This window comes from Syngnathus floridae, chromosome 12, assembly GCF_059516105.1.
Source record: "Syngnathus floridae isolate MCC-2025c chromosome 12, RoL_Sflo_1.0, whole genome shotgun sequence".
Taxonomy (NCBI): Eukaryota; Metazoa; Chordata; class Actinopteri; order Syngnathiformes; family Syngnathidae; genus Syngnathus; species Syngnathus floridae.
This window is the reverse complement of record NC_142424.1, coordinates 14,393,778-14,417,089: the sequence shown is the minus strand read 5'-3', so window position 1 is coordinate 14,417,089 and position 23,312 is coordinate 14,393,778. Positions and strand designations below refer to the sequence as shown.

The 23,312-nt window shown below is 48.2% G+C and overlaps 1 protein-coding gene and 1 long non-coding RNA gene across 2 annotated transcripts; both read right to left on the bottom strand.

The window, feature by feature from the left end:
* Positions 1-510: 510 nt before the first annotated feature.
* On the bottom strand, positions 511-4,785 carry LOC148390158 (uncharacterized). Its single transcript, XM_088392173.1, has 10 exons — positions 4,451-4,785; positions 2,864-4,326; positions 2,709-2,779; positions 2,468-2,572; positions 2,210-2,323; positions 2,012-2,128; positions 1,854-1,919; positions 1,724-1,792; positions 1,280-1,647; positions 511-1,200 (listed from the first exon to the last, which is right to left on the bottom strand). The coding sequence occupies exons 6-9, from the start codon at positions 2,078-2,080 to the stop codon at positions 1,420-1,422; spliced, it is 432 nt and encodes a 143-aa protein (XP_088248299.1). The 5' UTR covers positions 2,081-2,128; positions 2,210-2,323; positions 2,468-2,572; positions 2,709-2,779; positions 2,864-4,326; positions 4,451-4,785; the 3' UTR covers positions 511-1,200; positions 1,280-1,419.
* Positions 4,786-17,818: 13,033 nt separating this feature from the next.
* Positions 17,819-19,151, bottom strand: LOC148390157 (uncharacterized). The gene is made up of 4 exons (XR_015861903.1): positions 19,045-19,151; positions 18,317-18,900; positions 18,132-18,230; positions 17,819-18,046 (listed from the first exon to the last, which is right to left on the bottom strand). It is a non-coding gene; the product is annotated as an uncharacterized LOC148390157 (long non-coding RNA).
* Positions 19,152-23,312: the final 4,161 nt, after the last annotated feature.

The following is a 23,312-nucleotide window of genomic DNA, read 5'->3' as shown; positions in this document are numbered from 1 at the left end:
ACGCCTGATCAATGTTAGCATGGAGTGAGCTGAAGTGCATGGCGCTGAAGATTTGAATCTTTGAAATGCGCTGAGGTCTGACATATCAGGCAGAATGGTTTGCCATCACGTTCAACAAAAAATAGAAACTTTCCCACTCTGATTAAAACGTCCTGCGTTCATCTACATATTTTCGTTTTGCTGTGCATCTTTTCCCTGCCATTTCGAGAGCCCAATTGACACTCATAGTTTAAAGAAATGTGTTTGCCCATCCTACTTTGTGGAATTTCACCACATGCGCTTTTGACCAAAATACCAAATTGAACTCAAGTGAAGCCAACACGCACAACCCCCCCCCCCCCCCCCCCACACACACACACACACACACAAATGTTGATATGAACATAAAAGAGCCGCATGCGGTTCGGGAGTTGCGGCTTGGCCAAACCTGTACTATACAACTTTATTTGTATAAAATTTTCACAACAGCTGTCACACAAACAAAGCGGGAAAAACCGAAGACGTGCGTGTTCCGCCCACGCTGGATTTATTTGCACCTTTGAAAAGACACCGTATTGCCGCAGATGTGGCAAAGAGTACTTTTGGGCATCTGAGACGGAAGGATGTCCAAAGCATCACGTCACCTGCTCTGGTAGGCATGGTGGTGGGACGTTGAGGTCAACCGCTTTGGGGTTGGCTGACTCTTTGATCGCAGGATGCCACACACTTGAAGACAGAAGCAGAAAAGCAGAGCTAAATGCAAAATGTACTCACCGGTGACTCCAATTTTTTTCCCCCCTGAAGAAACAGCTGGACGGGTGGCCCCGGCTGGCCAGTGGGACTCTTGTTATTCTGACCCTTTTTAGTGCGCGTTTGGGGCAACAACCGTTTTTTGTGGCGCTCTCTTCTGGTTCAAAAGTGCCCTGCATGTGAATTTGCTTTTCCTGCCTTCTGATTGGATGAGCGCCGGTGTGACGCGGTGCCTCTGTCACCGTGGCGGGGGGTATACGTTGGCATCGGAGCGTCTGCCAACGTCTGAGACCGGCTGGCAGTGTATCGGAGGTGTCGAGTGCGGTGCCGCTGGAGCTCACTCACCAGCTGGTGTTAGGGCCACAGAATGAAGGCCAAGGAGAAGAATAGAAAGAGAAACAGAAACTTCTCCTCCAATTGTTTGATTTGTCTCTTCTGAGCTTCGATGAATTCTTTCAGCTCTTTGTTCCTCTAGGACGGACAAATGGAAAGTGGCATTCAAAAGCCAGTAAGCGTGCAAGTAAGTGCCGGGCTGGCTTTGGGCCCTTACCTGTTGCGCGCTGTGCAGCAGATCCATTCTCTCTTGGAGGATGCAAGCGTCGCGCTCCCTCAACTCGCACATCAGGGCTCGCTTCCATTGGTCCACGGCGCTCCTAAGCTCTTCTCTCTGATCCGCCGTCAGCACGTCATTCACGCCAGCGTGGCTGGCTTTTTCGCCGTCCGTGGCGGGGCAGTCCCGCTGCGGTAGCGCCTCGTACAACATGGCCTCCAGCTCCAGGATCCTCTGGGCCGCAATCCTCGTCCATCAGTGGTCCGGCGGGAGATTTGAGGGCGGCTTACCTTATGAGCCTGGTCCATGGAACACTTCCTGAAGTCCAACTCTTCATCCAGGTAGCCCTTCTGCTTGCAGAACATATCCTAGCACAGCTCAAGGTCAGAATTGTTGGGGCACATTGCCGGAGTTCCCCTTGGCTGATGTCGCGTGTCTGTCTACCTTCTCACTTTCAATGTCCAACATCTTCTGTTGAAGTGCTGACTTGGTCACTTTGATGTATTCTAACCACTGAGGAAAGGCTGCTGTCACATAAGCAGAATGCGAGAGCGTGCGTGGACGTGCGCGTTACCTTCTCGGCTAGGGTGAGAAGGGTCCTGGCGTGAATCACGACCACCTGCTCCTCGTTGGTGAGATTCTGCAAGAGCCCAAAGTAATGCCAGACGGATGAGTGACTGAAGAATGTAGCTATTTTGTCTGAGAAAAAGGTGTGCTCATTGATGAGCTTACCTGTCCTTGTTGCTTCAGCGCTGACTCCAGATCTGCTACTCTGCTTTGATAGTGACCCATTTCTACCATCAGCTTTTCTCTGGTCTGAAAGGAGGAGGAGGGAGGCTCCTCCTCCTCCTTTCAGACCAGAGAACACCCGAGGCTGGGTGAGAACGGGGAGGCTGCGACCCGGCCGGGGGTTGCGGGAAGGGGCGCCACCTTGATCTCCTTCTCGGCGTCATAGTCCCCTTTCGCTGGTCTGGGCTAGCAGAGCGTAGGCTCGTTGCAGCGCTTGATATTCTTGCGTCAGCTGGCGGTAGCGAATCTCCGCCTCTTCATGCACACACCAATGCAACACAGCACTAGTACCAGAATCAGTCAGACCGGCGACAAAGCACCCGCGACGCAAAGACGAGTCCGATTCCAGGCTGAAGAGGAATGTTTGGTGCCAATACGCTGGCAGAAATGGCGGGCTACCTCTTCGGGTTCCGTGTCGGGGGTTCTGTCGGTGTGAAAAGACAAGGACGATCCGTCCGAGTCCACCAACACGTCTTCGTCGTAGCCGTAAAATGTTTCGATGACCTGCGGGCGCGGAAGCAAACATCTCTCTGAACAAACTGAAGCGACACCTCACGATGAATCGACGAGAGGAACGATAGCGAGAAAAAGGCCATTTCATCTTGCGCAACACCAAGCAGCCGCAAACAAACAGACTCACCTTGCAGGACCTCACGCTTTGTTCCTCCTCAGAGATTCTCGACGTCGGTATCGTAGCAGCAAATCTCTCTCCTGTCGACACAAATAATCCGCCTTTGAGATTCTTTGGATGCAAAGGGAACGAACGGCTCCGGCGCAGAAACAAACGCGACTCACAATGACATTTCTGACATGAGCTCCTGTCTCCAGAGCCTGAAAAACACGTCACCGGCGATGATTGGAGGGACGCTCGTCTTTTCCAAAAGTGACAACTACAGGGTGTGTCAGGGTTTTCCAGATTATCTTTATCGTATCATTGTGTTGCTTTGACTTTGACTGCGACCTGTAATAAATAATATTATTTATCCCTTATTTATCCCTATCGCTTATCCCTTCCTACACAAAGTCGTAAAACACCCCTTGGTATGTTTTGACTAGAGGTCAAGGGCTTCCTCTATTCAATCCACTCTTACACCCACCCTGTTTCTCTTAATTAAAATGCTCGTGCAGGAGCCGAGAGTCAGACTTCATTCGTACAACGGATGGACTCTCCACCTGCAGGTGTCCAAAAGAACTTACTTGTCTCCCGTGTGGTTCTTGCAAAATAAGTTGGAGCGAGCGCAACTCTAACAGGGTGCATTTTGCCACTAGCTGCCTACGGACAATGACGTCGCGCTCGCGGCTCATGGTTGACGGGCTGAGCAGCCGGGCAAGTCCGTCGTTTTCAGCGCTCAGCGAGTGGCAAAGGCGCTGACAAAACGGGAGCTTTGAGCTGCTGAAAACGGCAAAACAAGTCTAAAGCGTGTTCAAACGCGTGCGCACAATGCTCCTGCTTGAAAGGTCGGAATTTAAGGGGCCAATTTTTTGGATGGCGGCCGCCGGCCAAGCTTTGGACGGAAAAGGTTTCCTGGCGACAGCGAGCGAGCGCGGCGCTGCCGTACGTGCACCGAGTCGCCTGCCTGAAGACCTTGGACAAGTCGTCGATGATGTGCCGCTGCTCCACAACTTGAAGGAACTCCATTTCACCGTCCTGCTGGCCGCAACCGCGGTCCAGGTCATTGAGCGAACTAGGCCTTCTCTGTGGAACACAAATGCAGTGGACTCTGTTGGCACGCCGCCGTTGTCCGCGTCGACTTACCAAGCTTGCCATCTCCTCGTTCTCCTGGGTGACAAAGCGCACTTTGTTTTCAAGGCGACACAGCACCAGCGAGAGTTCTTCATTCTTCCTGCTCAGGCGTTTGTTTTTGTACAGGAGTGGCAGAAACTGGCTTTCTGTTTCTCTCAGTTGCTTTAGCTGCAAGCATGAAGTGCGGGATGTGAAAGACGCACAACACGCGGGCCAGAACGTATCCATTCCTTTTGCATCGGTTTGAACGGAATCGTGGCTTTGGCTCCCAATAAAAGACATCTACCAGGCAACCGACTCGCCGCGCCGCTCAACTAATAAGCAAGCGCAAATGGGTGCCTCGCTGGATGGCGCGCATCAAACGTAGCGCAAACCTTCAAGCGTGCCGTCAATAAATTACCAGTTCATTGCGCTCTTCAGAAAGCAGGGCGTTTCGATCCTCCAGTTTCCTGATGACTGCGCTGAGCTCAGCGATTTTCAGATGAAACCGTCGCGTGTCCCGATCCTCCTGAGACTGAAAACGCCCCGCAACACACACACACAAGCACTCGTTCAAAGTTCAAAACTGTTTTTGTGCTACCTTCCTCCAGCAACGAACTAAGTCATGAGTACTGCAAGTGTGTGATGAGGTGGCTTACGCAATGAAGAGGATTGCTAGTAGCGGCGTTGACCCCACTTCCAGGGTAGTTTAGGCCCGCCCTTTGGGAATCCCTCAGGGCAGCGATCTGCTGCTCGGCAGCCTGAGTCTGCAGCTGAAGGCGGTGGACGTGGCCGGCCCCAGGGCTTCATCCAAAACACTAACCGCTCTGTCTTTCAGCTTGATCTCATCCGTCTGGATGTACAAACGGGGAGCGCTCAGGCAGGCGGGCAAACTCATTTGCCAGAATTGTGACAAAAACAAAGAGAGCAACCGGCCAATTTTTTTCTTGAATCGACTAGAACACCTTTGCTGTGACAAAAGCGAAGCGAGCAACCGGACATTTTCTTCTTGTGAAATAGAATAGAATAGAATGCCTTAGGTGTCATTGCACTGCAGGTATACAACGAAATTGGGAACATAGCCACGCACCGCGCATCTGATCAGTCCTACCAGTCGGCGGATCTCCCTCTCGCAGTCTCTCTTGGTTCGGCTCAGCTCCTCCCGATGCTGGTGATGAGCCGATCGGAGCTCGGCCGCTCGGGACTGCCAGGCCTGCTGGGCCGCTGCCAGGGCTTCTTCCGCGCTCCTGGTGGAGGCGACACCGCTCGGTCTCCCGACACCGCCGCGTCTCCTCCACCTCCGCCAGCAAAGCGCCCCCCCTCCTCACCTGAGCAGACATTGCGCCACACCGGGCCGTTGAGACCGCAACGGAGCGCCGCGACGCTTACTGGGGACAAGCTACACAATACGGTAGCGGCCGCATCGAAGCCCGACGTGGCGTGCGGATAGTCAGACACGGATAGAGCGGATCACCTTGTCCATGGAGCCGTCCCTCAGGCTGAGGACCAAGGCATTCAGTCGCTGGATCTCTCCATCTTTGATTTTGATCACTCTCATCAGCTCCATTTCATGCTGCCGCAGTAATGTCTCCCTGGTAATGGCTAACTCTTTCTGCTTCTCCTCATGGAGTTTGCTTTTGAGTTCCGTCATGGCGGCGGTGGCACGGTGGTGCTCCGCCCGCAGGTCCTGACTTCTCTCTCTCTCCAGACAGCTGACCTGACATGACTTAGACTTAGACAAACTTTATTGTCATCTTGCCTGCACATGGTGCATACAAAACGAAATTCCGTTGCATACGTCTTACAACAAAGTAGTGATATTGCAGTTGAATAGAAGTAACATATCCTATGAAAATATATATATATATACATATATACTATATATATATATATATATATATATATTAAAAATAAGTATAAAGTGCAGCAGTGATAATTATGCAATAGTGCAAGTAGGCAAAACAGTATTCAAGAGTGTGCAGAGGAATGCTAAACCATGTATTAAACTTCTATTTAAAGGGTTTATACAAGTTCAGTAAAGTTGGTAGTGCGAGATAGTGCAAGATAGAGGTCCGTAGTGTCATAAAGTACAGTTCTGTGAATGTGTGATGCAGAGTTCAGTTTAGAGCTCAACAGTTCTAGTGTTCAACAGTCTGATGACAGCAGGGAAAAAGCTGTTGCAGAACCTGGTGGACCTGCAGCGGATGCTGCAAACCTCTTCCCAGAGGGCAGCAGGGAGAACAGTCCATGGTGGGGGTGTGATGGGTCATTGATGATGTTACGGGCACGGGACATGCAGCGCTGAGATGAAATGTCCTGAATGGAGGGAAGAGGAGCCCCTATGATCCTCTCTGCTGTCCTCACCACTCTCCTCACGTTCTTCCAATCGGAGGCGGTGCAGCCTCCACACCACACAGAGAGACAGCTTGTCAGAATGCTCTCTATGGTGCTCCTGTAGAACGTCCTCATGATGGGTGGGGGCAGGTGGGCTCTCCTCATCCTCCGCTGTAAGTACAAGCGCTTCTGTGCCCTCTTGACCAGTGCCGTAGTGTTCATAGTCCAGGTGAGGTCTTCTGTGATGTGGACCCCCAGGAATTTGGTGGTGCTGACCACCTCCACAGCTGAGCTGTTGATGATCAGTGGAGCGTGGTGAGGCTGTTTTTTCCTGAAGTCGACGATGATCTCCTTCATCTTCTCCTCATTCAGGATCAGGCTGTTTTCTCTGCACCAGCCCACCAGCTGCTCCACCTCCTCTCTGTAGTCCAGGTCGTTGTTGTCTCTGATGAGCCCCACCACCGTTGTGTCGTCTGCTGACTTCACGATGTGATTGGTGGTGAACCTGAGGACGCAGTCGTGTGTCATCAGGGTGAACAGCAGGGGGCTCAGGACGCAGCCCTGAAGGGAGCCTGTGCTGAGGGTGATGACATCAGAGGTGTTCTGTCCGACCCGGACTGACTGAGGTCTGTTGCTGAGGAAGTCTAGCAGCCAGTTGCGAAGGGGGGTGTTGAAGCCCAGGTGTTCCAATTTTCCTACCAGATGCTGTGGGATGATGGTGTTAAACGCTGAGCTGAAGTCCAGGAACAGCCTCCGCACATGGGTGTTCTTCTCCTCCAGGTGAGCCAGGCTCAGGTGAAGAACGGAGGAGATGGCGTCCTGAGTGGAGCGGTTTTGCCGGTCGGCAAACTGGAACGGGTCAAATAATAGGGGGAGTCTGGAAACGATGTGACCTTTAAGCAGCCTTTCGAAGCACTTCATCATAACCGGAGTCAGTGCAACAGGCCGGTAATCATTAAATGAGGTGATTTGAGGTTTCTTCGGCACCGGAATGATGGAGGCAGTCTTAAAGCACGCCGGCACTGCGGCTTGGCCCAGCGAGGTGTTAAAAATGTCTGTGATGACCCCAGCCAGATGACTTGCACATTCCCTGAACACACGCCCAGGAATGTTGTCGGGGCCAGGGGCCTTACAGGGGTTGACTCTCCTCAGGGTCTTCAACACATCGGCGGAGTCAAGGCAGAGTACCTCCTCTTCCTGATGGGGGACAGTTTTAACTGCTGGAGTGCCGTTTAGTGCCTCGAACCTCCCAAAGAAGTTATTTAGACCATTTAGAAAGTCAGCATCAACTACACCCACCGGGGGGGGGGGGGGGAGAGTGAGTTGTAGTCTGTAATCGCCCGTATGCCTTGCCACATACTCCTGATGTTTTTGACGTCGTGGAAACGATCCTGAAATTTTCGACTGCGGTCTCGCTTCGCTATCCTGATGGCACGGTTCAAGTTGGCTCTCGCTGTCCTCAGTGTCTCCTTGTCGCCAGACTTGAAGGCAGAGTTCCGCGCTCGTAGCGTTTGACGTACCTCCTCAGTCATCCAGGGTCGTTGGTTGCCCCGGGTGATGATATTCTTAGTGGTGCTGACGTCCTCGGTGCATTTGTTGATGTAGGCTGACACAGTCATGGCACACGCATGTCTAATCTACATCGGGAAAACTGGGAGGGAGGGAGGGAGGCAGGCAGGGAGGCAGGCAGGGAGGCAGGCAGTGTCTGTCTGTTGAGGTTTTCACCTTGTTCTTCTCCTGCTGAAGTTCTAACTGGACGTCCATCAGTTTGGTTCTCAGCTCGTCATTGGCGGCCTGAAGGGCGTCCGTTCGCTCCGCCTTGGCCCGCCCTGCCGGAGCTCGTTTGGACATCTCTTACTCGAGTCTCGCCCGGTCGTCAGTCAGAGATCACAACATTTGTACCTGGAGAGCACAAACGCAGCGCTGTTTTCCACTGGCTTCGAACTCAACTTCAATCGGTACCGTAACTTACAACATCATAAACATAGAACTAGCTTGACTTATTCATTGAATAAATGCATTTGGTTCTTCAAAACTGCATCACGCAACATAGCGTGACCGAGACGGCCGTTATCCACCTGCGTGAAGTTATTTGGTGAAATGAATGAGATGTTTAAGACACCATCGTTCTGTCTCTATGTAGATGAAGGGAAATAATCGATTGCTGAAGGTCCAAAGGTGTTGTGATAAACAAATAAACATATTAGTGATTAGTGACATATTTGTGATAAACATATTAGGCAGGATAATCACATATGTTAACGTGACTGCCCACACTGTATTTATTTATGGTTATTTGTTAAATCGAGTACTGTTAGACATGAAATAGGAAGTGTTTAACATAAATGGAAGACGAAAGGGGTACTCACCATTGTAGCTCCTGCTGGTCAATGATACGAGCCTCTTCTTGCAGTGGAAAACATACAGCCAACAAACACCGTGGAACCTAAAGGAATGAAATTAAACATTAACATTTAGCCTCAACCAACATTCACAGATACAACGCAACGCAAACTACACAAACGTAAATCTTTTTAAACACAATGAGTTGTACTTACCGTGTACGCTCTAGACGGTCCACTTGCAAGCAGAAAATAAAGATATTTCTGTTGATAATCGTCGTGTTTGTATCCGGTGTCTCGCTCAAGGCCATTGCGCCCACAGATTTGAATTTTGGCGAGAGTTCAGCCTATTGACGTCATTTCCGCGGTGTAATACCCGCATATCTGAAACGGCAAAGTTAAGAGTAGAGTTAAATAAAGTTTTTAGTCAACGCAATAATTTACAACCGTTGACCAGTCGAAATAATCGTCGAAATTTGGCGTCTGTGGCTGGAAGCAGACGCCGAGTTCAACATTCCTCCCAAACGCCACACTCCCTCGCTTTTCAGGGCTAAAAAAAAACAGTTGTAATTACCTTGTACGCTCTAGACGGTCAAGTTGCAAGCTGAAAACAAAAATATTTGCCTTGTTAGTCATCGTGTTACTAACCGCTGTGTCTTGTTTGCCAGAATTGCCGCTTTCCTACTTCCTGTTGCAAGCCACGCCCACGGATTATAATTTTGCCGTGAGTTCCGCCTATTGACGTCATGTCCGCGTCACATGACTGCGACGTAATATTATCTAAAACTGTTTGTGCGGTATTGTGTTGTTCTGTGCGGTATTGTGTTATTCTGTGTGGCGTCGTGTTGTTCTGTGCGGCGTCGTGTTGTTCAGTGCGACGTCGTGTTGTTCAGTGCAGCATGGTGTTGTTCAGTAAGGCATGGTGTTGTTCAGTGCGGCATGGTGTTGTTCAGTGCGGCATAATGTTGTTCAGTGCGGCATAATGTTGTTCAATGCGGCATGGTGTTGTTCAGTGCGGGATGGTGTTGTTCAGTGCGGCATAATGTTGTTCAGTGCGGCATGGTGTTGTTCAGTGCGGCATGGTGTTGTTCAGTGCGGCATGGTGTTGTTCAGTGCGGCATGGTGTTGTTCAGTGCGGCATAATGTTGTTCAGTGCGGCATGGTGTTGTTCAGTGCGGCATGGTGTTGTTCAGTGCGGAATGGTGTTGTTCAGTGCGGCATGGTGTTGTTCAGTGCGGCATGGTGTTGTTCAGTGCGGCATGGTGTTGTTCAGTGCGGCATGGTGTTGTTCAGTGCGGGATGGTGTTCAATGCGGGATCGTGTTGTTCAGTGCGGCATGGTGTTGTTCAGTGCGGCATGGTGTTGTTCAGTGCGGCATGGTGTTGTTCAGTGCGGCATGGTGTTGTTCATTTCGGCATAATGTTGTTCAGTGCGGCATAATGTTGTTTAGTGCGGCATGGTGTTGTTCAGTGCGGGATGGTGTTGTTCAGTGCGTTATAATGTTGTTCAGTGCGGCATGGTGTTGTTCAGTGCGGCATGGTGTTGTTCAGTGCGGCATGGTGTTGTTCAGTGCGGCATAATGTTGTTCAGTGCGGCATAATGTTGTTCAGTGCGGCATGGTGTTGTTCAGTGCGGGATGGTGTTGTTCAGTGCGGGATGGTGTTGTTCAGTGCGGCATGGTGTTCAATGCGGAATGGTGTTGTTCAGTGCAGGATGGTGTTGTTCAGTGCGGCATGGTGTTGTTCAGTGCGGCATAATGTTGTTCAGTGCGGCATGGTGTTGTTCAGTGCGGCATGGTGTTGTTCAGTGCGGCATGGTGTTGTTCAGTGCGGCATGGTGTTGTTCAGTGCGGCATAATGTTGTTCAGTGCGGCATGGTGTTGTTCAGTGCGGCATGGTGTTGTTCAGTGCGGCATAATGTTCAGTGCGGCATAATGTTGTTCAGTGCGGCATGGTGTTGTTCAGTGCGGGATGGTGTTGTTCAGTGCAGGATGGTGTTGTTCAGTGCGGCATGGTGTTCAGTGCGGGATGGTGTCTTTCAATGCGGCATGGTGTCGTTCAGTGCGGCATGGTGTCTTTCAGTGCGGCATGGTGTCGTTCAGTGAGGCATGGTGTTGTTCAGTGCGGCATGGTGTTGTTTAGTGCGGCATGGTGTTGTTCAGTGCGGGATGGTGTTGTTCAGTGTGGCATGGTGTTCAGTGCGGCATGGTGTTGTTCAGTGCGGTATCGTGTTTCTCAGTGCGGTATCGTGTTGTTCAGTGCAGTATCGTTGTGTTGTTCGTATTGTGTTGTGTTGTTCGTAATGTGTTGTGTTGTTCGTATTGTGTTGTGTTGTTCATATTGTGTTGTTCATATTGTGTTGAGTTGTTCGTATTGTGTTGTGTTGTTCGTATTGTGTTGCCTTTAACACTTAGCCTCTAACACTTAGCCTCTAACACTTAGCCTCTAGCATCTAGAAGGTAAATAAATAGGAAGGAAGGACTCACCGGTGACGTCTTCGCCCACGTCCAAGCGTTGTACTTTGTATTTTCATCCTTCTGACAGTGGAAAACATAGCCAACAAACACCGTGGAACCTAAACGAATGAAAGAAAACTATCATTTGGCCACAACCAACATTCACAGATACAACACAATGTGACGTGCGGGGTTGAGGTTAAAGGTTGAGTGAAGGGCCCTCGTTTTAAACTACTTTTTTGAAAAGGATTGGGAACAAGTAAGACGTATTTAATGTATTTAATGGGAAGTAGTAAGAGCTATTGAATTTAATCTATGTATTATATTCTATTGTATTGTATTCTGTTGTATTCTTTTGGATTGTATTCACACTAACCCCACTAAAACTTCAGCCCACAAAAACTCGTCTCTGGCGCCTAGCCTCTGGCACTTAGCCTCTAACACTTAGCCTTTAACACTTAGCCTTTAACACTTAGCCTTTAACACTTAGCCTTTAACACTTAGCCTAGAAGGTGAATAAATAGGGTTAAAGGTTGAGTGAAGGGACCTCGTTTTAAACTACTTTTTTGAAAAGGAGTGGGAACAAGTAAGACGTATTTAATTTATTTAATGGGAAGTAGTAAGACTTATTAAATTTATTTAATCTACTTTTCTTCCCAGGCAAAATTTGATGTGCTGCAATTCCAAATTTCCAAAGTGAATGAAGGAATGAAGTCCTTTAAATTATGATTTTGTATAAATACTAGGCATTAACACAAAATCGACGGCACAAAATGGGCAGACTTTACTTGTTTGAAAAGGACTGGTTACAAGACAGACTTTTTTAATTTATTTAATGGGAAGAAGACTTATTTAGTTTAATTGATCTATTTTTGTTCCCTGGCAAAATTCGATTTGCTGCAATTCCAAATTTCCAAAGTGAATGAAGGAAAGAAGTCGTTTAAATTATGATTTTGTTTAAATACTAGGCATAGACACAAAATCTACGGCACAAAATGGGCAGACTTTACTTGTTTGAAGAGGACTGGTTACAAGACAGACTTTTCTGATTTATTTAATGGGAAGAAGACTTATTTAGTTTATTTAATCTATTTTTGTTCCCTGGCAAAATTGGATTTGCTGAAATTGTATTTTGCCAAATCTTGCCTTGAGACCTGATAGGAAGTATTAAACGCTTAGTTAAATCAATACAAGTTGGTAATCAGAGCGAGTAATGTTGGTTGAACCGATGAATGAAGGTTGAAAGCAATTTAAATTATGACTTTGTATAAATACTAGATATTAACAGAACATCTACTGCGCGAAATGGGCAGAGTTTACTTGTTTGAGAAGGAGTGGCTTATTCAAAACTAAGATTTATTTAATCTGTTTGTTCCCAGGCAAAATTGGATGTGATGCAATTCCAAATTTCACCACATGATGGTGCCCAATTTTGACTTCATAGGACATATTAAACACTTAGCTTGTTATTATGTTCAAGGTAATCAGATTTGTTTATTATTCTAATGGCCTCTTCAAAACTATTCTGGATTACTACTTTGGATCTATTCTACATTACTTGGCAACAACATACTCTGTAACAGATTAGGCAGTATAATCATATATGTTAACTTGAGAGTGCCCACACTCAATCTACTTATCGTGATGTGTTAAATCAATTACTGTTAGACATTATTTGTCTGATAATCTACCAAATCTTTGAATTGAAGAATTTGTGATTTAATTAATAGCTTGTTCAGGGTAATCAGACTTGTATATAATTCTAATGGCCTTCTTTTGAAAACTATTCTGAATTACAACTTTGGATCTTATATTACTTTGCAACAATCTACTCGGTGACAGATTAGGCAGTATAATCACATATGTTAACTTCAGTGCCCACACTGTATTTATTTATGGTTATTTGTTAAATCAAGTACTGTTAGACATGAAATAGGAAGTGTTTAACATAAATGTTATGGCTACTCACCATTGTAGCTCGCTCCTGGTCAATGATACGAGCCTCTTCTTGCAGTGGAAAACTTGCAGCCAACAAACACCGTGGAACCTAAAGGAATGAAATTAAACATTAACATTTCGCCTCGACCAATTTTCACACGTACAACGCAACGCGGCTACACTTCTGCTATTACAAACGTAAATCTCCTTAAACACAATGAGTGTTACTTACCGTGTACGCTCTAGACGGTCCAGTTGCAAGCAGAAAATAAAGATATTTCCGTTGATAATCGTCGCTGCTCAGTGGCTCACGGCCATCGCGCCAACAGACTTGAATTTTGGCGGAGGTTCGGGCAATTACGTCATATCCGCGGCACATGACTGCGACGTAATACCCGCTTATCTGAAACGGCAGTTAAAAGTAGAGTTACATCAAGTTTTCTTGGAACCTAAACGAATGAAAGAAAACTATCATTTGGCCACAACCAACATTCACAGATACAACACAACGTGCGGGGTTGAGGTTAAAGATTGAGTGAAGGGCCCTCGTTTTAAACTACTGTTTTGAAAAGGAGTGGGAACAAGTAAGACGTATTTAATTTATTTAATGGGAAGTAGTAAGACTTATTAAATTTATTTAATCTACTTTTCTTCCCAGGCAAAATTTGATGTGCTGCAATTCCAAATTTCCAAAGTGAATGAAGGAATGAAGTCCTTTAAATTATGATTTTGTATAAATACTAGGCATTAACACAAAATCGACGGCACAAAATGGGCAGACTTTACTTGTTTGAAAAGGACTGGTTACAAGACAGACTTTTTTAATTTATTTAATGGGAAGAAGACTTATTTAGTTTAATTGATCTATTTTTGTTCCCTGGCAAAATTCGATTTGCTGCAATTCCAAATTTCCAAAGTGAATGAAGGAAAGAAGTCGTTTAAATTATGATTTTGTTTAAATACTAGGCATAGACACAAAATCTACGGCACAAAATGGGCAGACTTTACTTGTTTGAAGAGGACTGGTTACAAGACAGACTTTTCTGATTTATTTAATGGGAAGAAGACTTATTTAGTTTATTTAATCTATTTTTGTTCCCTGGCAAAATTGGATTTGCTGAAACTGTATTTTGCCAAATCTTGCCTTGAGACCTGATAGGAAGTATTAAACGCTTAGTTAAATCAATACAAGTTGGTAATAAGAGCGAGTAATGTTGGTTGAACCGATGAATGAAGGTTGAAAGCAATTTAAATTATGACTTTGTATAAATACTAGATATTAACAGAACATCTACTGCGCGAAATGGGCAGAGTTTACTTGTTTGAGAAGGAGTGGCTTATTCAAAACTAAGATTTATTTAATCTGTTTGTTCCCAGGCAAAATTGGATGTGATGCAATTCCAAATTTCACCACATGATGGTGCCCAATTTTGACTTCATAGGACATATTAAACACTTAGCTTGTTATTATGTTCAAGGTAATCAGATTTGTTTATTATTCTAATGGCCTCTTCAAAACTATTCTGGATTACTACTTTGGATCTATTCTACATTACTTGGCAACAACATACTCTGTAACAGATTAGGCAGTATAATCATATATGTTAACTTGAGAGTGCCCACACTCAATCTACTTATCGTGATGTGTTAAATCAATTACTGTTAGACATTATTTGTCTGATAATCTACCAAATCTTTGAATTGAAGAATTTGTGATTTAATTAATAGCTTGTTCAGGGTAATCAGACTTGTATATAATTCTAATGGCCTTCTTTTGAAAACTATTCTGAATTACAACTTTGGATCTTATATTACTTTGCAACAATCTACTCGGTGACAGATTAGGCAGTATAATCACATATGTTAACTTCAGTGCCCACACTGTATTTATTTATGGTTATTTGTTAAATCAAGTACTGTTAGACATGAAATAGGAAGTGTTTAACATAAATGTTATGGCTACTCACCATTGTAGCTCGCTCCTGGTCAATGATATGAGCCTCTTCTTGCAGTGGAAAACTTGCAGCCAACAAACACCGTGGAACCTAAAGGAATGAAATTAAACATTAACATTTCGCCTCGACCAATTTTCACACGTACAACGCAACGCGGCTACACTTCTGCTATTACAAAGGTAAATCTCCTTAAACACAACGAGTGTTACTTACCGTGTACGCTCTAGGCAAAATTGGATGTGATGCAATTCCAAATCTATCTGAAACGGCAGTTAAAAGTAGAGTTACATCAAGTTTTCTTTTTTAATCAACACAATCATTTACAACCGTTGACCAGAAAGAATCGTCGAAATTCGACGTCCCCCACAAACGCCACGCTCACTCGCTTTTCAGGGCAACAAAAGTACTTCTTTTTAAAAACGATGAGTTGTACTTACCGTGTACGCTCTGGACGGTCCAGTTGCAAGCAGAAAATAAAAATATTTCTCTTGTTAGTCGTATGTTACCATCCGCTGTGTCTTTGTCAACATCGCCGCCATTTTCCTACTTCCTGCTGCGAGCCACGCCCACGGATTTAAATTTGGGCGGAAGCTCTTTCCATTGGCGTCGTTTTCGCGTATAGCAAATCCGATTGGTTGGGAAGGGGGCACGGTTATGCAGCCGAGGGGTCCTGTGATCGGTGGGATGTAAAGTAGGCGTCGACGTCACGTCCGCGTCACGTGACCACGACGTGGCAGACGTCATATAGCAACCGCTGTTTTGTTTAGTAGACTTACAGTTGTTATGCATTGACATAATGGCGCACACACCAAATAGATTTAAATAAATTAAATAGTTCTTCTGCCCACTCTCTTTTAAACAAGTTAACTCTCCCCGCGGATTTGAATTCCGGCGAAAGTTACGCCCATCGACGTCACGTATGTCACGTGACCACGACGTGGCAGATGTCATATAGCAACCGCTGTTTTGTTTAGTAGATTTACAGTTGTTATGCATTGGCATAATGGTGTGCACTCAAAATAGATTTAAATAAATTAAATATTTCTTCTGCCCACTCCCTTTTAAACAAGTTAACTCTGCCCACGTCCATTGACGTCTTGTCTGCGTCACGTGACCACGACGTAGCGACGTCATATAGTAACCGCTGTTTTGATCAGTAGACTTAGTTATTATGCGTTGACATAATGGCGCACTGGTTAGCATGGCCACCTCTTAAGCATGATGTTGCGGGTTCGACGCATGATCAATGTTAGCATGGAGTGAGCTGAAGTGCATGGCGCTGAAGATTTGAATCTTTGAAATGCGCTGAGGTCTGACATATCAGGCAGAATGGTTTGCCATCACGTTCAACAAAAAATAGAAACTTTCCCACTCTGATTAAAACGTCCTGTGTTCATCTACGTATTATCGTTTTGCTGTGCATCTTTTCCCTGCCATTTCGAGAGCCCAATTGACACTCATAGTTTAAAGAAATGTGTTTGCCCATCCTACTTTGTGGAATTTCACCACATGCGCTTATGACAAAAATACCAAATTGAACTCAAGTGAAGCCAACACGCACAACCCCCCCCCCCCCCCCCCCCCCCCCACACACACACACACAAATGTTGATATGAACATAAAAGAGCCGCATGCGGTTCGGGAGTTGCGGCTTGGCCAAACCTGTACTATACAACTTTATTTGTATAAAATTTTCACAACAGCTGTCACACAAACAAAGCGGGAAAAACCGAAGACGTGCGTGTTCCGCCCACGCTGGATTTATTTGCACCTTTGAAAAGACACCGTATTGCCGCAGATGTGGCAAAGAGTACTTTTGGGCATCTGAGACGGAAGGATGTCCAAAGCATCACGTCACCTGCTCTGGTAGGCATGGTGGTGGGACGTTGAGGTCAACCGCTTTGGGGTTGGCTGAATCTTTGATCGCAGGATGCCACACACTTGAAGACAGAAGCAGAAAAGCAGAGCTAAATGCAAAATGTACTCACCGGTGACTCCAATTTTTTTCCCCCCTGAAGAAACAGCTGGACGGGTGGCCCCGGCTGGCCAGTGGGACTCTTGTTATTCTGACCCTTTTTAGTGCGCGTTTGGGGCAACAACCGTTTTTTGTGGCGCTCTTTTCTGGTTCAAAAGTGCCCTGCATGTGAATTTGCTTTTCCTGCCTTCTGATTGGATGAGCGCCGGTGTGACGCGGTGCCTCTGTCACCGTGGCGGGGGGTATACGTTGGCATCGGAGCGTCTGCCAACGTCTGAGACCGGCTGGCAGTGTATCGGAGGTGTCGAGTGCGGTGCCGCTGGAGCTCACTCACCAGCTGGTGTTAGGGCCACAGAATGAAGGCCAAGGAGAAGAATAGAAAGAGAAACAGAAACTTCTCCTCCAATTGTTTGATTTGTCTCTTCTGAGCTTCGATGAATTCTTTCAGCTCTTTGTTCCTCTAGGACGGACAAATGGAAAGTGGCATTCAAAAGCCAGTAAGCGTGCAAGTAAGTGCCGGGCTGGCTTTGGGCCCTTACCTGTTGCGCGCTGTGCAGCAGATCCATTCTCTCTTGGAGGATGCAAGCGTCGCGCTCCCTCAACTCGCACATCAGGGCTCGCTTCCATTGGTCCACGGCGCTCCTAAGCTCTTCTCTCTGATCCGCCGTCAGCACGTCATTCACGCCAGCGTGGCTGGCTTTTTCGCCGTCCGTGGCGGGGCAGTCCCGCTGCGGTAGCGCCTCGTACAACATGGCCTCCAGCTCCAGGATCCTCTGGGCCGCAATCCTCGTCCATCAGTGGTCCGGCGGGAGATTTGAGGGCGGCTTACCTTATGAGCCTGGTCCATGGAACACTTCCTGAAGTCCAACTCTTCATCCAGGTAGCCCTTCTGCTTGCAGAACATAGAAGAGCCCAAAGGCACAGCGTCAACAAGCTTCTTTCAGCGCAAAGCCTTCCAAAAGTCACATTTGAGCCGCCGAGTCTCGTGGAGTGCGAACATAAGGAGTTCGACATACACTTACGGCGTTATAGCCCAGGATGTCCAGCTTCTTCATCAGATCACTGATGACGATGTCCGGGGGAAAGGCGCAAGGAGCAATGTAAGGTGTTCTGGGACCTCGGGTTAAGGTTAGGGTTGCGAGGGACGCCTTACGTACGCTCACGCCCTCGGCCTCGCAGTAGATCTGCAAAGGGCTGAGGCCGTCTGGGAAACGGACTTGCAGAAACTTCAAGACGGGGGAGCGCCACTCCCTCTCCTGAAAGGCAGAGGCATGCATCCGTCCGTCCGTCCGTCCGTCCGTCACATCTCTGGCCTCAACACGCTTGTGCGAGTCTTCCCACCTCCAGCTCCAGGATGCGGAACTCAAGCAGTTCGTTTTGGTCTCGGATATCCTGGATGTGCTCTTTCAGACGCGCTTCTTCCGCCTCCATCCGCCTGACCTGAAAAGACAGCCAGACCTCATCTGCGGGGCTTCCCGACGGGTGTGACGCCAAGCGACTCCGCCCAGCGCCTTTCTTTCCGTCACCTTTTCGGCCAACTGCTGATTGCTCTGACGCAGCAGCTGCTTCTCCTCCACCCACTTGACATTCTAGAAGAGACAAACGCGTGGACAGCTTTGGAATGTTGTGTCATTTTCATCCACAAATTCTTTGGTTGACTGGAAAATGACATTTGCTTTTCTCCGCATTTTCCCAGCCACATTCGGGGGGGGGGTTGGTCCAGTAATGCCAGACGAATGAGTGACTGAAGAATGTAGCTATTTTGTCTGAGAAAAAGGTGTGCTCATTGATGAGCTTACCTGTCCTTGTTGCTTCAGCGCTGACTCCAGATCTGCTACTCTGCTTTGATAGTGACCCATTTCTACCATCAGCTTTTCTCTGGTCTGAAAGTAGGAGGAGGGAGGCTCCTCCTCCTCCTTTCAGACCAGAGAACACCCGAGGCTGGGTGAGAACGGGGAGGCTGCGACCCGGCCGGGGGTTGCGGGAAGGGGCGCCACCTTGATCTCCTTCTCGGCGTCGTAGTCCCCTTCGCTGGTCTGGGCTAGCAGAGCGTAGGCTCGTTGCAGCGCTTGATATTCTTGCGTCAGCTGGCGGTAGCGAAGCTCCGCCTCTTCATGCACACACCAATGCAACACAGCACTAGTACCAGAATCAGTCAGACCGGCGACAAAGCACCCGCGACGCAAAGACGAGTCCGATTCCAGGCTGAAGAGGAATGTTTGGTGCCAATACGCTGGCAGAAATGGCGGGCTACCTCTTCAGGTTCCGTGTCGGGGGTTCTGTCGGTGTGAAAAGACAAGGACGATCCGTCCGAGTCCACCAACACGTCTTCGTCGTAGCCGTAAAATGTTTCGATGACCTGCGGGCGCGGAAGCAAACATCTCTCTGAACAAACTGAAGCGACACCTCACGATGAATCGACGAGAGGAACGATAGCGAGAAAAAGGCCATTTCATCTTGCGCAACACCAAGCAGCCGCAAACAAACAGACTCACCTTGCAGGACCTCACGCTTTGTTCCTCCTCAGAGATTCTCGACGTCGGTATCGTAGCAGCAAATCTCTCTCCTGTCGACACAAATAATCCGCCTTTGAGATTCTTTGGATGCAAAGGGAACGAACGGCTCCGGCGCAGAAACAAACGCGACTCACAATGACATTTCTGACATGAGCTCCTGTCTCCAGAGCCTGAAAAACACGTCACCGGCGATGATTGGAGGGACGCTCGTCTTTTCCAAAAGTGACAACTACAGGGTGTGTCAGGGTTTTCCAGATTATCTTTATCGTATCATTATGTTGCTTTGACTTTGACTGCAACCTGTAATAAATAATATTATTTATCCCTTATTTATCCCTATCGCTTATCCCTTCCTACACAAAGTCGTAAAACACCCCTTGCTATGTTTTGACTAGAGGTCAAGGGCTTCCTCTATTCAATCCACTCTTACACCCACCCTGTTTCTCTTAATTAAAATGCTCGTGCAGGAGCCGAGAGTCAGACTTCATTCGTACAACGGATGGACTCTCCACCTGCAGGTGTCCAAAAGAACTTACTTGTCTCCCGTGTGGTTCTTGCAAAATAAGTTGGAGCGAGCGCAACTCTAACAGGGTGCATTTTGCCACTAGCTGCCTACGGACAATGATGTCGCGCTCGCGGCTCATGGTTGACGGGCTGAGCAGCCGGGCAAGTCCGTCGTTTTCAGCGCACAGCGAGTGGCAAAGGCGCTGACAAAACGGGAGCTTTGAGCTGCTGAAAACGGCAAAACAAGTCTAAAGCGTGTTCAAACGCGTGCGCACAATGCTCCTGCTTGAAAGGTCGGAATTTAAGGGGCCAATTTTTTGGATGGCGGCCGCCGGCCAAGCTTTGGACGGAAAAGGTTTCCTGGCGACAGCGAGCGAGCGTGGCGCTGCCGTACGTGCACCGAGTCGCCTGCCTGAAGACCTTGGACAAGTCGTCGATGATGTGCCGCTGCTCCACAACTTGAAGGAACTCCATTTCACCGTCCTGCTGGCCGCAACCGCGGTCCAGGTCATTGAGCGAACTAGGCCTTCTCTGTGGAACACAAATGCAGTGGACTCTGTTGGCACGCCGCCGTTGTCCGCGTCGACTTACCAAGCTTGCCATCTCCTTGTTCTCCTGGGTGACAAAGCGCACTTTGTTTTCAAGGCGACACAGCACCAGCGAGAGTTCTTCATTCTTCCTGCTCAGGCGTTTGTTTTTGTACAGGAGTGGCAGAAACTGGCTTTCTGTTTCTCTCAGTCGCTTTAGCTGCAAGCATGAAGTGCGGGATGTGAAAGACGCACAACACGCGGGCCAGAACGTATCCATTCCTTTTGCATCGGTTTGAACGGAATCGTGGCTTTGGCTCCCAATAAAAGACATCTACCAGGCAACCGACTCGACGCGCCGCTCAACTAATAAGCAAGCGCAATGGGTGCCTCGCTGGATGGCGCGCATCAAACGTAGCGCAAACCTTCAAGCGTGCCGTCAATAAATTACCAGTTCATTGCGCTCTTCAGAAAGCAGGGCGTTTCGATCCTCCAGGTTCCTGATGACTGCGCTGAGCTCAGCGATTTTCAGATGAAACCGTCGCGTGTCCCGATCCTCCTGAGACTGAAAACGCCCCGCAACACACACACACAACCACTCGTTCAAAGTTCAAAACTGTTTTTGTGCTACCTTCCTCCAGCAACGAACTAAGTCATGCGTACTGCAAGTGTGTGATGAGGTGGCTTACGCAATGAAGAGGATTGCTAGTAGCGGCGTTGACCCCACTTCCAGGGTAGTTTAGGCCCGCCCTTTGGGAATCCCTCAGGGCAGCGATCTGCTGCTCGGCAGCCTGAGTCTGCAGCTGAAGGCGGTGGACGTGGCCGGCCCCAGGGCTTCATCCAAAACACTAACCGCTCTGTCTTTCAGCTTGATCTCATCCGTCTGGATGTACAAACGGGGAGCGCTCAGGCAGGCGGGCAAACTCATTTGCCAGAATTGTGACAAAAACAAAGAGAGCAACCTGCCAATTTTTTTTCTTGAATCGACTAGAACACCTTTGCTGTGACAAAAGCGAAGCGAGCAACCGGACATTTTCTTCTTGTGAAATAGAATAGAATAGAATGCCTTAGGTGTCATTGCACTGCAGGTATACAACGAAATTGGGAACATAGCCAAGCACCGCGCATCTGATCAGTCCTACCAGTCGGCGGATCTCCCTCTCGCAGTCTCTCTTGGTTCGGCTCAGCTCCTCCCGATGCTGGTGATGAGCCGATCGGAGCTCGGCCGCTCGGGACTGCCAGGCCGCTGCCAGGGCTTCTTCCGCGCTCCTGGTGGAGGCGACACCGCTCGGTTTCCCGACACCGCCGCGTCTCCTCCACCTCCGCCAGCAAAGCGCCCCCCCTCCTCACCTGAGCAGACATTGCGCCACACCGGGCCGTTGAGACCGCAACGGAGCGCCGCGACGCTTACTGGGGACAAGCTACACAATACGGTAGCGGCCGCATCGAAGCCCGACGTGGCGTGCGGATAGTCAGACACGGATAGAGCGGATCACCTTGTCCATGGAGCCGTCCCTCAGGCTGAGGACCAAGGCATTCAGTCGCTGGATCTCTCCATCTTTGATTTTGATCACTCTCATCAGCTCCATTTCATGCTGCCGCAGTAATGTCTCCCTGGTAATGGCTAACTCTTTCTGCTTCTCCTCATGGAGTTTGCTTTTGAGTTCCGTCATGGCGGCGGTGGCACGGTGGTGCTCCGCCCGCAGGTCCTGACTTCTCTCTCTCTCCAGACAGCTGACCTGACATGACTTAGACTTAGACTTAGACAAACTTTATTGTCATCTTGTCTGCACATGGTGCATACAAAACGAAATTCCGTTGCATACGTCTTACAACAAAGTAGTGATATTGCAGTTGAATAGAAGTAACATATCCTATGAAAATATATATATATACATATACTATATATATATATATATATATATATATTAAAAATAAGTATAAAGTGCAGCAGTGATAATTATGCAATAGTGCAAGTAGGCAAAACAGTATTCAAGAGTGTGCAGAGGAATGCTAAACCATGTATTAAACTTCTATTTAAAGGGTTTATACAAGTTCAGTAAAGTTGGTAGTGCGAGATAGTGCAAGATAGAGGTCCGTAGTGTCATAAAGTACAGTTCTGTGAATGTGTGATGCAGAGTTCAGTTTAGAGCTCAACAGTTCTAGTGTTCAACAGTCTGATGACAGCAGGGAAAAAGCTGTTGCAGAACCTGGTGGACCTGCAGCGGATGCTGCAAACCTCTTCCCAGAGGGCAGCAGGGAGAACAGTCCATGGTGGGGGTGTGATGGGTCATTGATGATGTTACGGGCACGGGACATGCAGCGCTGAGATGAAATGTCCTGAATGGAGGGAAGAGGAGCCCCTATGATCCTCTCTGCTGTCCTCACCACTCTCCTCACGTTCTTCCAATCGGAGGCGGTGCAGCCTCCACACCACACAGAGAGACAGCTTGTCAGAATGCTCTCTATGGTGCTCCTGTAGAACGTCCTCATGATGGGTGGGGGCAGGTGGGCTCTCCTCATCCTCCGCTGTAAGTACAAGCGCTTCTGTGCCCTCTTGACCAGTGCCGTAGTGTTCATAGTCCAGGTGAGGTCTTCTGTGATGTGGACCCCCAGGAATTTGGTGGTGCTGACCACCTCCACAGCTGAGCTGTTGATGATCAGTGGAGCGTGGTGAGGCTGTTTTTTCCTGAAGTCGACGATGATCTCCTTCATCTTCTCCTCATTCAGGATCAGGCTGTTTTCTCTGCACCAGCCCACCAGCTGCTCCACCTCCTCTCTGTAGTCCAGGTCGTTGTTGTCTCTGATGAGCCCCACCACCGTTGTGTCGTCTGCTGACTTCACGATGTGATTGGTGGTGAACCTGAGGACGCAGTCGTGTGTCATCAGGGTGAACAGCAGGGGGCTCAGGACGCAGCCCTGAAGGGAGCCTGTGCTGAGGGTGATGACATCAGAGGTGTTCTGTCCGACCCGGA